This window comes from Pterocles gutturalis, unplaced genomic scaffold (assembly GCF_000699245.1).
Source record: "Pterocles gutturalis isolate BGI_N339 unplaced genomic scaffold, ASM69924v1 scaffold33641, whole genome shotgun sequence".
Lineage (NCBI taxonomy): Eukaryota > Metazoa > Chordata > Aves > Pterocliformes > Pteroclidae > Pterocles > Pterocles gutturalis.
The window spans coordinates 22791-36076 of record NW_010101518.1 but is presented as its reverse complement, the minus strand read 5'-3'; the positions used below and the strand labels follow the sequence as shown (position 1 = coordinate 36076).

The 13286-nt window shown below is 43.1% G+C and overlaps 1 protein-coding gene across 1 annotated transcript in view; it reads left to right on the top strand.

Moving 5' to 3' along the window:
* Positions 1–8158: 8158 nt before the first annotated feature.
* The window catches only part of LOC104469294 (tyrosine-protein kinase JAK1-like), a 26495-nt gene continuing 21367 nt past the window's right edge, over positions 8159–13286 (top strand). The window contains 3 exon segments of the mRNA XM_010083752.1: positions 8159–8231; positions 8953–9151; positions 11308–11431. Coding sequence (XP_010082054.1) covers positions 8226–8231; positions 8953–9151; positions 11308–11431 — 329 coding nt within the window. The 5' untranslated portion in view covers positions 8159–8225.

The following is a 13286-nucleotide window of genomic DNA, read 5'->3' as shown; positions in this document are numbered from 1 at the left end:
TTTACAAGTGATTTTGCTGTGGTCAGCTTGAGTTGCTCTTTGCCACCAGTGATTCCTGCTCCCTGGGAGGTGCTGGGATGTCCGAACTGCTTCTGGGCAGCTCAGCCCCCTTCCAGGGTGACACTGGGCAAGTTCCTCTTCTGGTTTAAGGACATTTTGCTGTAGCAAAACCTCCTCTCCCACCCTTTCTTTCTCTTGAGGCCGGGTGACCTCCATGCATATGGTGGGGGATGGCATAAAGGATGAGGAGGGAGCGTGGAACTTGCTTGCAGTCCCTCTTTGCTGCCACCATCGTCACGTACAGCCTGTAGGGTTAGTGCTGCCCAGCTCCGGGGAGGAGGAAGCAGGGGGTGGAGAGAACAGAGACAAGAGTCTCCATTTTGTGATAGGATTTGAAAATGAGAAAGGTTAAGAACATCTGTAGCTGCTCTCAAGGAAGTGGCTACAGGGCTATGAGGGAAATGACCGTGTGTGGTTACTGTGCTGGGAGCTTTGCTAGAGCGGCCTGAGAACAGCCGGTGCGTCTTGGAGGAGGGGAGCTTTGCAGTAGCTCTGTGGTCACCAAGAAGTCCCAGCCCCGTGGCACGTCTTACGTACTCTTGAACTAGAAAGCTGTAGCGTGTGTGAAGTCCGCCTACTCAGGCCGTTGGTATTTGGAAGAACTATTGCTTCTAATTCGACCTCTTGTGTTAGAGGCTGCAGAGTGGGACATGGGAGACCCAGGCTGGTGCTGATTTCCTGGGTAAGTGGGCAAGTCATTTAGTTTCTCCTTCTCCTCTACTCATTTGCAGAAGAGACATGCTGGTAGTGTTTCTTGTGCCGTCTCACCAGTCTTGACTGTGCTAGACATCAGCTGTTTGCTTGTTTTGGTTTGTTTCTTAATAAAGATCTAAGACACAATCGGAAATCCGGGTGCTGTCATAATAAATCTAAGCTTTCTTTTTCCTTAAAAGCGAGTAAAATGTAAGATTCCCTTGTTGAGGAGCACCAGTGGATCATGGAGATGGTCATTGTACCTGAAGGGACGTATCAACTCGGTATTATGCCAAAGGTGATGTAGTGGTTTTGCAACTGGGGGGTACAAACGGCCCCCTCCCAGGTATGCTCTTAGTCTAAATAGTTACCTGGCAGAGGAGTGCTGGGTGTGGAACAGTTCTGTGCTGGGATGCCATGTCTAGGACGTGGGGTTCATCTCTTCTCCATATGCACAGCCTGCTGAGCAGATCAAAGCAAAAATCAGGTGGAGATGGGATGGGTTGTGGCTTATAAAACTCTTGGCTTGTGAAGAGAACTTGGAGGAGAACCTGTAGATGCATAGCAAGTCACCAGATGTCAGGTTTCTTCGTCAAACATTTCAGCATGGGGCTTCTGTGAGATTTTTAAGAACAGGATGAAGCAAGCTCTCTTGCTCCTGTCCAGTTAAAGTGAAGTTGTTCTGCAGTTACAGACCTTCATCTGGAAGTCATGGATGATGAAAGCGCTTCATCTCCCTCCTCGTGGCTTTTCCTGCTTAGGAAAACTGCTGGTAGTTCCTAAATGTTAGGGGGCAAAGGAACTTTGTGTTGCTAGGTAGTTTTGTGGAGGAGGAAGGTGTGTGTTGAAGCTTTGTAGAAGTCCTGTCACGTTGCTGGACAATGAATCCCCCCTGTGCTCCTAAACCCCAGCACCATCCTGCTCAGATGGCTGCTCTTGCCACGTACACGCACAGCACGGCGAGTTGTATGATGATGTTAGCCTGCTGTAGTCTTCCAGTTGGTAGAGAATGTCACAGGTGGTGTGGTGGTTTTTCTTCCATTCTTCTATGTTTGTTTCCGCTCCTGCCTTTCTGATTGAGCCATGCAACGACTTCAGCATGTTTGCCTCTTTTGGGGAAGGTAGAGCCGTTCCCTGGGCTTCAGCACCTCCTCGTAGACTGAAGTGCTGTGCTGATTTCAGGCTTGGGTGTACAACCAAAGACTCTTGAGTTGCAAGAGTTACCGTGCATTAGCGGAGCTGCTATGCATGACCCCGTGTTCACTCTGCAGCCGTTGTGAGGCACAGGATATTAGCTTTCTCTGAAGTTTTAGCTTTTAACTGGGGCATGAAGAGCACATGCATAGTCTTGCCACATCCAGTTGTAGTGACCTGACCAGGATCCCTTGCCAGTTAAGCCCAGAAGGAAGAAGCTTTGCACACCCTTAACACTTTCTCTTCCAAGAAAACGTGGATTTGGAGGTCTTTGCTGCACCGACTGATTTTCGTGAAAGTTTTTCAATGCATCGGAACTGAACCTCAGGAAACCTCTTAAATCAGAGCAGTGCCACCAGGAAGAGGCCGTGTTTCCTGAAGATCTGCTTCATTGCTGGGAAGATGACATGGCTCTTTGCCAGCAAACTTCCATCCCATCTGAAAGGTGCAAACTGCTAGCGGCGTGCTAGCGCAGGGACAGAGCGGGGATGTAGGTGAGCAGCATGGAGGAAAACATAAAGGAAGGAAAAGGATCATTAATGCTTTGTCCCTGGCAGGAATAAAAACACATTGTCCATGTAAATCTCTTTAAGTTTGGAATCCCCCTTCAGTCCCATTAGCATCAATCTTGGTAATAAAGGTCTTTTTTAGATGGTTGGCTTGTAGGGGGAAAAAAGAAATGAACCTTCCTCTAGTTTGTGTGTGTTTTGGAGTCTTGGCTACATGGTAATTACATAAAAATCATGTCATTGCTTGGTAGGTTTCTGTGGTGGCTTGAAGCTTGATAGGTGAATATATTTACCTCCGCGGAAATTGATGCTGCTTCAGCTGAAAAGTGGTTAGTGTTGCCTATAGGAGGATATAGTAACAGATTGTAAGTGTCTCAAGAATTGTAGCATTTAAAGGTGTTTTTATACCAGAAATTGTGGGTGAGGAACAATTAGATACACATTTACAGTTTAGAAGCAAGCTATAAAAATTCTTGGTCGCTGTTCCTTTCTTAGAAGCCCCATCTGTATCCAAAGGAACATCAGGCTGTAAAATCAGGTAATAGAGAGGAAAGTGTGACATTGGGTGTGTGCTCACGCGTCTGCGACAGTCGGTACAGGCAGGACAATAAGGGCGGTAAATTAACGTGCGGCTTTGAGGGAGCTGAAAAACTTCTTCCCACATAGGTGACACGTCACAAAATTCAGAGAAGTAGTTGAAATTGAGTTGGAAAAGCACAGGAAACGAGCACGGTGAGTTCTCATAGTGTGACAGTGAATTGAGTGGGTTCGTAAAGTGTTGGGTCTGCTCCGAAGCAGTCGGTAAGTGAACGCAACAGGAGTCTGCCTCCTCTGCTTTTCAGAGTTTGGGTGCTAAAAATGGAAATATAGAACATCTGTTGATATAAGCGTGCGGATAGTGAAGGCTGGCTGACATACCTGATCATATGTACCTTCTTTTTCAGTTCTTAAGAACTTTGCTGCGCAGTAACTATTTTTGTTGAAAATTTCCATTATATACACTCTCAGCCTGGTTTTTAAAACAAAGTTTTACAACCTAGATCAGTCATACTGCAGAATGAATACTACAGAAAAACCCCAGGGGAATTAGTAATTCTGATTTTGGAGCAGAGGTAAACAGTGTGTGGTGAGATCACTCTGGATTAAAAGAATAAGATAAAATAAAAACTGAACTGCACATTCAGTGAGAGTCCTGTGGAAAAAAAATAGCATGTGATAACATACATAAAGATGATGAAATATTCCATATGCACAGGAAGGACCCAAATACAGTAAAAAAGGCAACCTCATCCTGCCCTGTAGCATTTGGGTTCTTGAATTTCCAGAAATAATACTTCTGAAGCCTTTTTTCTTCAGTATCACTGGCAAGAAACACCCTCAGGAAAGAGCACCAATTGTAGTTATTGTAGTTAATCTTAAATTGTTTGTTATTGGCAAATGGGAGTGTTGAGAGCAGAGTTAGCGTAGCGAGCAGGTCCACAGGTCAGAAGCCATGGGCAGCACAGGCTGCAGGGAGGCAGCTGAACCTGCTGCTCTCCTCAGACTGACTTGGACAAGAGTTTTTAGACCTGAAGGAGCTCTGTGTATGGTTATGTTCTACTTTAATGAAAAATTTTTACCTTTTTCTTTCCAGTGACCTTTAGTTAATCGAGGCTGGTCCAGCCTTTGTCTGCTGCGGTGGCTGGCGGTTGTGCCTGGGTGGTCAGCGGTGTGACGGGCCCTTCAGTGATTTGTGATTCTGATGTGCTGCTTCATCACTTCTTGCCATTGTCTTGCTACTGTCATTTTCTCGTGTTAAAATTTATGAAGTTGAGTAGATCTGGTTTTGTTTTAAGTGAGTCTCTAACAGGTTATATGAGATTAGATGCATGTTCCGTGCTGTATGGGCTGTGACAAGTTTCTTTACTAGTGTGTTGAAAAATAATAATTGAGAACTTTTGGGCTGACATAAACTAGGAGTACTACAAGACCAGCATGCCCTGCGTGCTTAAGGAAAGCCTGTCCGTTACTTTCTTAGCATAAGCAATTGTAAACATCCCCTGGCTCTGTCCCTGTCGTGAAACCAGAAACTGAATTGGCTGAGAGGGGAAAAAAAGAGGAAGAGCTTGCAAATGGTGCTTCAAACTGAGTTCTGGTTTGCTCAGATTTTATCTGGGATTTTCCTCTCCTCCATTTTAGGGACTTTTGTCCCTGAAACAGGGATGGCATGCTTCCATGACAGCGGATTAACTTCTTCCTTCTGGTTCAAGGAAGATTCGCAAATAGTTTCTGAAATATTTAATTTATGCCTCTGCCTTTTCTTTCCTTGATTTTTGAGGCATAAAGAAAGTTTAAAGGGGTTATTTAACAACTTGTGTTGTACGTTTGTTGTTTTTCCTTAGAAATGCTGGGACTATTGGCCTTGAACTGCTCTGCTTTTACTAAGGAGATCTTGGCCGTGGCAAGTCATAGGCAAGAACTTGAGTTTCTACCAAATGTTATTCTCTTCCAAATATTTAATTAATAATTTAATAGCCAAACCAGAAACAAACTGGTTTTGAACAACCCGCCTTCTAGAACTCCCTCTCTCTATTTTTTAAAATTTTCTTCTTTCTGATACCAAAATTTTGCAGGGGTCTCATCTGTGTATGACAAAAAATACTTTCTATGGCCCCAGATGGGTTTGGTGACCTCATCCAAAGAAAGTAGGTGCAAGTGTTGGCAGTCACGGGTGCACGGTTTTGTTTTTGTGCCTGCGTGAACCCAAAATCACTAATTTTGAGGTTGCAGCTCTTGGGAGAAGGATGGGCTGTTGTCCCCCTCTGCTGGTGGTGCACCCAGCTGGGGATTTGCTCGCCCTGCAGCCAGCTGAGTTATTCTGCGACTGAAATAAAACATTTGAAGATGGTGGCAGGTATGTGTGTATACATTGGTCAGGTTTTAAACCATCAGAGAAACCCTTTGCTTTGAGGAGAGCTCAGAAGACAGTAATGCATCAGCTTTCAAGGTGCAGAGTTACCAAGCGGTACCTGGAGAAGAGCTATCCTACCTTCCCCAAAGTGTTCTGCAGCATGCATTGCAAAAGACTGTTTCCACCATGAGAAACAGAAATCAGGTGAAGAGAAAATGTGCTTGGAAAAAAGCTGTCCTGAGTCAGACTGCTCCCAGCAGAGCTGAGAGCATCCCTGGCATCCCGCGTCCTGTCCCCTGCAGTAGTGCTCCTCACAGAGGATGGGTTAAGTGTTGAGACGTGCTGCAAGGAGGAGCAGGGGAAAGTGGTGCTTGTCGTGCAGGAAGGGACCAGTGGAGCATGGTGCAAACCGAGCAAAACGCAGTCTGAGAGAGGATACACTGCTGTCTGTAAATTCATCAGGGAAGCACTCACGAGGGAGGGAGGTAACCTGCAGAAGATACATAAAAAATGGTCCACTGAGGCTCTGAAACTTTTTAAGTAGCAAAGGATAAAAATCCCCTTTGGATTTCTGAGATGAAGTGCGAAGGGTGTGTAATGTGGTGCTTGAGATTGCAGGAGACTGAAGGAAATGGCCGTGGGGAGCTCTGAGTCAGGCACACGGGGCTGGCCGGAGCCTTCTGCCGGGATGGTCGTGCAGCTACCTCTGCGTGCTTGGCAGGGGCTGGAGGAGCGAAGGGCTGCCCTAACGCTGTCCTGGGTGTCACCGCCTGCCGGGACCCGTATGTACCATAATATTACTGCGTAGGACTGGGGAGAGATGCTGCTGCTCAGACAGAGCAGGAATTTGTCTTGTTCAAGGGAGACTTTTTGGAAGATGAAGATGCGTTTTTAAAAGGTGAATTCCTGCCATTGAGCATGTGAATATCTAGAAAACTTGTTAGTGAATAGTGAGTTAGAGATTGGATGTCGGTTTGTTTGGTTCATCCCCAGAAGCGTTTTGTAAATGAAGGAGCATGTCAGGTTCTTCTGTGTTCTGAGAATTGCTGCCCTGATTAGAAACAAGAGTATGAGCTATTAAGCAAAACCAAAGAACGCTGCATTGAAAAGCAACAATTTTGATTTATGAATCTGCAAGGAGGAAATGGTTTTATATTTCCCTGCACATTTTAACATGTCTGGACAATCTTTTTAATATTATGCCCACGCAAACATTAAAATACATTGAGTTTCAGTTACCAGATACGTCGTTTCAGAGGGAGTGTTTTCACTTAGATTAAAGCTAATATCCTTAACCTTTTGCATTTAAATTTTCTGGTGCTGTGCAGAAATAATGACTGGCTTGTCTGCGTGTTCCAGTAATCATGCTCTCCATTACTTCTTCCCCATACTGTTGCTGAGGGAATGTGTCTGGAAATGCAAATGTAGCATTAAAAGTGGCACGCATGGAAGGAGCGTGCAGTTTAATTGTAAATGTGTGCTGTGCTGTTACATGTTATTTTTTTCTGTGATAGCATCACGTTTGCTGGGCGCTTTCCAGGCACGAGGGAGGCTTTTGTGGCGGTGTCAGGCTTTCTCCAGACTAAGCCCAAGGCTTCTAAAGCAACATTCATTGAAGTCTGCTGTGTCAGATTAAGGCCTAATGCTGCTGCAGCGAAAAAAATACACATTTAGTTCCAGTACGCCTTGGCAGAGATAGGGAAGAAGAGGAAAAGGAGGGATGGAGAATACAAAAGGAGGAGTCTTTCGGCCTCAGATGAGGGATGAGTGACATTTACCAAACCTGCAGTACTGTCGTGTTTAGTTTAGACACATTTTGTTACCTTGAGTTTAGTGTCGGACTTAATTAGTGACAACCCCAGGAGAAGCAAGTGGGATGGTTTCCCCTTGAGAGCATGGAGGCGTCTTACCAGTGCCTGCTCTTTCTTCTTCAGTATTCCTGGAGCGTCTCATTGATTTTTACAGCCCTGGTATCAGACAATACTTTAGATGGAGGCACTGCCATGCCTACCATGGAAAAAAGATGGTGTTGATGTTTTCCTGGCTTGCTTCAGGTTGTAAGTTACAGTGTTGGGTGGGAGTAGTTTTGCAAACCAGCCCCAGAATGCTGAGGTGGTTATGGTGGTAGATATGGCTTAGGAAAAAAAAAAAGGGCTCTTGGAAGGTGCCTCTGCTGCTTGAAGGCACTGGAGTCATGGGCTGTGCTGCTTGTGAGCAAGGTTCCTCTAGGAGAAATACAACCCTTGCAAGGATACGCACTGGAGTAGCTGCCTTATTCTCTACCACCCATCCAGGGCTCTGCACCTCTCACAGAGCAAAGGAGAATAAAACAGAGAAAAAAAATCCAGATAATCTGGAAGGGGAAGAAACAATAGAGACCAGGGAAGAATTGGAATTGGTGACACGTAGTTAAAAATGGGAAGAATGAAGTGGCTTCAAAAGCTGTGAAGGAGGTAGAGCAAAGAGAAGAATGGTCCTTTGGTGTCACAGCTAAAGGCTGCAATGAGTATGACACCAAACTGGTAGTTGATGCTCTGAAAATATGAAAAAAAAAATAAATAGCCAAGGCTTTTCCTCTGTTTTTTGTTTGCATCTCAACCACGACACCCAAAGAGTCAAAAGAAATGAGTGGACTTACCTAGACTCCTAGATGCTTTTTGTGACTGTCTTTGGTTGAGGCTAGATGTGGATCTCAATTATATTAATGGAAAGATTCCCTTGGATTGCAAGTGACCTTTTATCAGCCTGGCCATATATTTTGTGCCTCAAACTGTACAAAGCCATTCCTAACAATTTTTTTTTCTTGCGCAGCCAGAGTCAAGTTGGAGAGCACGAAGACAACCCGTTTCAGTTGCATAGAGGATCAGACAGTCACATAAATGCAGGTGTGTTGGCTTTTGAGATTTGGGTTTGTTTGTTTGTTTTTTTCAGTGGGAGGTTAATTTCATAAACTATAGAATTGGTGGTTTGGGCCTTTGTTATTAATTGAGCTAAAGCTTAGTAAAACATGGAACACAGACCCTATAATACCCAAAGTGTGTGTTCATCCGTTTCCTTTCCACTTTCTATTTAAGCACTGGGTATAAAATGCAACACACATTTTCGTTAAAGTCAGAGCTGTCTTACATGCATTCTTTGCAGTCTAAAAGCTATTGCATTATACCTACTTAGTGCTGCTCTTTCCTTCTGGAGAGAGAAAGAAGTAATAATAAAAAATAACTCTCCAATAAAGCTAATTTCACCATATTGCCCAGCCTCAAGTATTGTTTTTTGGCCAGTTAAGTGCTTAAGGATGTGAAAGTTATTCCTTTACAGCAAGAAGAGAAACATTCTAGAACAGCTGTAGAACTAGCAGAACAGAAGGGAATTATTTGGAACAGAGTTACCAGAAACAGAGTAATCACTGACATTTCTTTTTTCACTTTTTCCCTCATTTGCTAAAATACTGATTTTGAACAATCAGGTCACCAATGTGAAGACTTCAAGGAAGGCCGTGTCTAGCCCATCATAGTGTGCAGTAACCTCATTAAGCAATGGATTTGTGTTCTGACAAATGTTCAAAATTTTTTTCCCATTTTTCCCTAACTATTTTTCCTCCACTTTCAGTATCTAAACGTAAAAGAAGATTGCAAAGCCATGGCTTTCTGTGCAAAAATGAGGAGCACAAAGAAGAGCGAAGTAAACCAGGAAGCTCAGCATCAGGGTTTAGAAATACTTTTCTACCTGCAAGATAAAAATCCCATTTGTTACACCAGTGGAGAGTTTACCTCGGAGGATCTGTGCATCGAAGCTGCCCAGCGGTGCTGTGAGTATATGGATTTTATATAAATATATAAACTCTCAGTGGCAAGGCTTGACGGTGTGGAAAGTGATGTATCCTTCTCTGCATGTAAGTCAGTATTTGTAGAAGAAATATACAAGTTATGTAGTCCAGGATGGAACCTTTTGCCAAGAGTCTGTTTGGGCAGTTCTTAAACTGCTTGGAAATGGTGCGAGAAAAGTGATGATCTCCCACCCTGGTTTCGGGCAGATAGAGATGCTGATTTTTTTAATTTGAGTGGGATGATTAGGTTTCTTTTAGGAGAAGAGGAGACACCATATACAAGTTAACAGAAAGCTGATTTTACCTCGTATACTAGTTGGTAAGGCTGTGAGGAGCTGTCCTGTTGGAGAGAGCTAATGAAAAAAACCCAAACAAACCAAACCGCCAAAACCTATTTGCTACTTTTCCGGTTTTCGTTTCCTGTTACTTGACGCACCTTTGCAGAGAGTGATGATGTCTGTTGTACTAATAGTTCACCACTGAAGATTACCTGAACTGCGCACGATGACGGTAATACAGAAATGTATAATGAAAATTTCTTACTTGCTCACTGTGTCCTTGACTCAGGAAAATATTTGAATGTATATGTAATTCTACTGGAATTAGTGGATTTACTCTGTTTGAGCCTCATGAATCAGTGTACTTTTGTATTTACAATTCTAAAGTTCTCTCCTTCTCTGATCCCAATTTTGTGTTCCTCACGCTTCATGGAGCACTAAATATTATTCAGCTGACGTGGGAGCAGTGAATCTGGCTGTATAAACAGGCAAACTGGGCACCAGTTTTCCTGCAGCTTGAAAATGTTTTCTTTTCCTGTGACATCTTGGCTTTTGGAACACGGAGTACTCTTCAGTTCATTTGCCTAATTGTTTCTCTTCCACTGGAAAGGCAGGAGTGATGGGAATCTGAAGGATAAACCTCATGAAATAAGTACTCATGTTGGTTTTGAATAGTTTTAATGAAAGCGAGGAGTACTTAAAACCCACCTGTTTATGTCAGCGTGTAAGAGGCACAAACTGCTGCTGCTTGTATGGGTGTGAACCCACACACTGTGCAACTGCTCCCAGTAATTTCTGGTGGAAGTTTGAAACGTTTCAAGAAATTACTTCAAGTGAGCTTTCTGCCTTCTCTGGCTTTTCGCTCAGTCCACAGCACATGGAAATGGAGTACCAAAGTCTTCACCATCTCAGCAAGCCCGTGATGCTGGTCTCTGCTGTAAATCACAGCTTGAATAGTTAAACTGCTGATGGCATCTGCGTCCTGCTTGTTGACCTGCAAAAGGCAGTGGCTGCCCCGTCCCACCTTCCGTGAACTTTGCAGTTAGGCTGTTCAGTTTTTGTTTCCTTGGCTCTCTCTCCCCAGTTCACAATAGAAATGGTTTCACTGGATTCTGCAGGACCCCAACAAAGTGCTCAGCAGTTGGCCCAGTTTCAGAAAGACACTTAAGCAGATGTTACCGTGCTGTCTGCAGCAGAGCTGCTGGCTTGGCCAGGGCTTTTGCAAAAAGGTACTGCCTCCTATTGAGCAGAAAACCAAAACCAGGAATTCAAACAGCGGTAGACCTGTAAACATCCCATAACCCTTTTTTTCTCTGCGATGATGTAAATGCAAACGTTAAAGCAGATCAGCCTGGACGTACAAGTCAAAACCTGTTCTTTGTTGGAAAACCTTCTGTTGAATTAGCAAAGAAAGGAAAAATGACACGTTATGCTTGCTGCTTGTTTGCTAATAAGAAGGGGATTTTCATCATTTCACTAAAACCTTCTCTTTTTAACTATGTGAGTAAAATTTAATAACAAAACCGAGATCAAAGTTCTGGTATTGCTGAGTGGTTTGGTCTGGAAAAAGTGAAGATTTTAAAGTCATTTCCTCTTAAGTTCAGACTTTTGGCAAAGTCAGGATTTCAGAAGAAGTTTGATGTTCGAAGTAGCTGAAGTGATAAGCTGCTTGATACAAGATAGAACCAGTGGCGTGAACCATTGCACAGTTTACAGTTCCACTTTACCTGTAACTTTCTTAGTGTTTGTTTTAAACTCATCCTAGTATCAGTTTCTTTGTATGGTCTGTTTTGCAAGATCAGATGTTTGCTTTGTGCATTTGTATTTGTGACTCATACGTTTGTTTATTTTCTCTGCCAGCTATATCTCCTCTCTGCCATAATCTCTTTGCGCTCTATGATGAAAAGAAAAGACTCTGGTATGCACCAAACCAGGTCTTTAAAATAGATGAAAAAACATCCCACCGGCTCCATTACCGAATGAGGTAAGTGCAGAACGTGTGAAAAATGATCCCCTAGCTGTATGTAGATGCTCTGACTCTTACTACGGAACTCACTGAAGAAGCAGGAAAGCAAAACCAAAAGAAGCAGCTTGCTTTTCACAGCACAGATAAGAGATTAACAGGAAAAGCTTAAAATGTCTCCTGATTTTTTTTTTCGTCTTGCTATATAACCTTGAGAAAAGCCCCAGAAGCTGAAAAACCAGAAGAACCTGTATCCAAAAGGCTGTAGGTGACTGAATTAGCTAAAAGCTAAATTTAAAAAAATGGGTCCAAAATGCAAAATGTTGTTTTTTTATGTCAGTATTTTGCATGTTTCAGTTTCCATTGGAAGCGTTTGAAGTGAACTGTCCTTGCTGAAGTCAAATGGAATTTTACTATTAATATGAAAGGAAAAAGCAACATGCTATTGCTTTGGAAATTCTCCTCTAGGACTGTAGGGGAATCAGTGACTTCGCTGTGGGTGGCATACGCTAGACTGGCGAAAGCATCACAAAATAGAAACCACTGTTCCCAGGATCTTCATCTGACACGTACCATCAGGTTGAGCTTTAGGTGGTGCTCTGAAAATACAGCACGCAGCCTGCCGAGATTTCTGGGGCTGGATGGGTACACCAGCCCTCCTCCACTGCAAAATTAAAGCAGTAAAGCTGACAACTGGTGAGCGCTCTCACGTACTCTAAAGGAAGGATGTCCTTCTTTTAGGATTTGATAGAAATCGAATTCTGCACATTAGACTGCCTTATTGTTTTTATTTTTATTCTCACAGTTCTTCGTGCATCAATGTGAGCTTTAAGTGTATAATACAGGAGAAAAATACATGGGCTAAGCTTTGCTTCCAGGAATAATTAGTCTAGAAACTTCACCCATCTTCCTAAAGCAAGTCCACAGATCATCTTTGTCGATTCTTTGAGACATAACTGTAAGAAAATAGGCTTCTATTTAATATTCCCTCTGCCTTAGATGTAATACTCGCATACACGGTCAGTTTGGGCTGTAGAGAAAAAAACTTTAAGTGGTGTTACAGCTGTATGCATTGTAACAACTTTTTCCTGATAATCTCTAGCTAGACAGCATGACTATCCCTTGTACATGTGGATGGGAGAACTGGCATGTATAAACCGCAGGGTGTGCATCCAGCCTGCTCTCTAGGCTCGTTAGAGAGTAACAAGCACTTTGCTTATACAGAGAGAGCTTTAAAAATGTGATTTTTGAACCGTAAGGTGTTTCAGTTGTGATTAGATTTGTGCTGGACTGGAATTGTTATTGCTGGTGGATGGACTGTTACGAGAAAATACACTGACAGTCAACAAAAAGTTATTTGCTTTTCAGGTAATTATAATACCCATACCTATTTTTAGGAGAAGAGTAGGACATTATAGTCTTTTCTTTTTTCTCTAACACAGTCTGTTAGTGGTATTAATGACTTAACCTTGGCTAATCTCAGCTGTGATTAAATTTGGGAGATAAACCCCATAGAGTAATGGAATTGAGTGACTCTCTAAAAGCAGCTCTGAGGACTCTGATGGCCTCTTACACAGCATTAAGTGCCCCTTCTTGCTCTGAGAGATCAGTCAGATTAACCATATACTGGATAGTAAAATTTCCTGGTATGATGTGAATCTGGGGTGTTGTCCCTTGATTCTGAGATTCTTTGATGTGGCGTGCTTTCCTCAGTAAAAGAAGGTGGTATTTTAAAAATGTAGTTGTGGGAATGTAACCCTCTGATTACAAGTATGCTGCTGGTTTTAACTCTGTTCTTAAGAAAACAGTTTCCTCTGTTTGGTGTTTATAAGTTTCTGTTTTGGGTGAATGAAGAGAGCTGTCTCCAGGTGCTCTT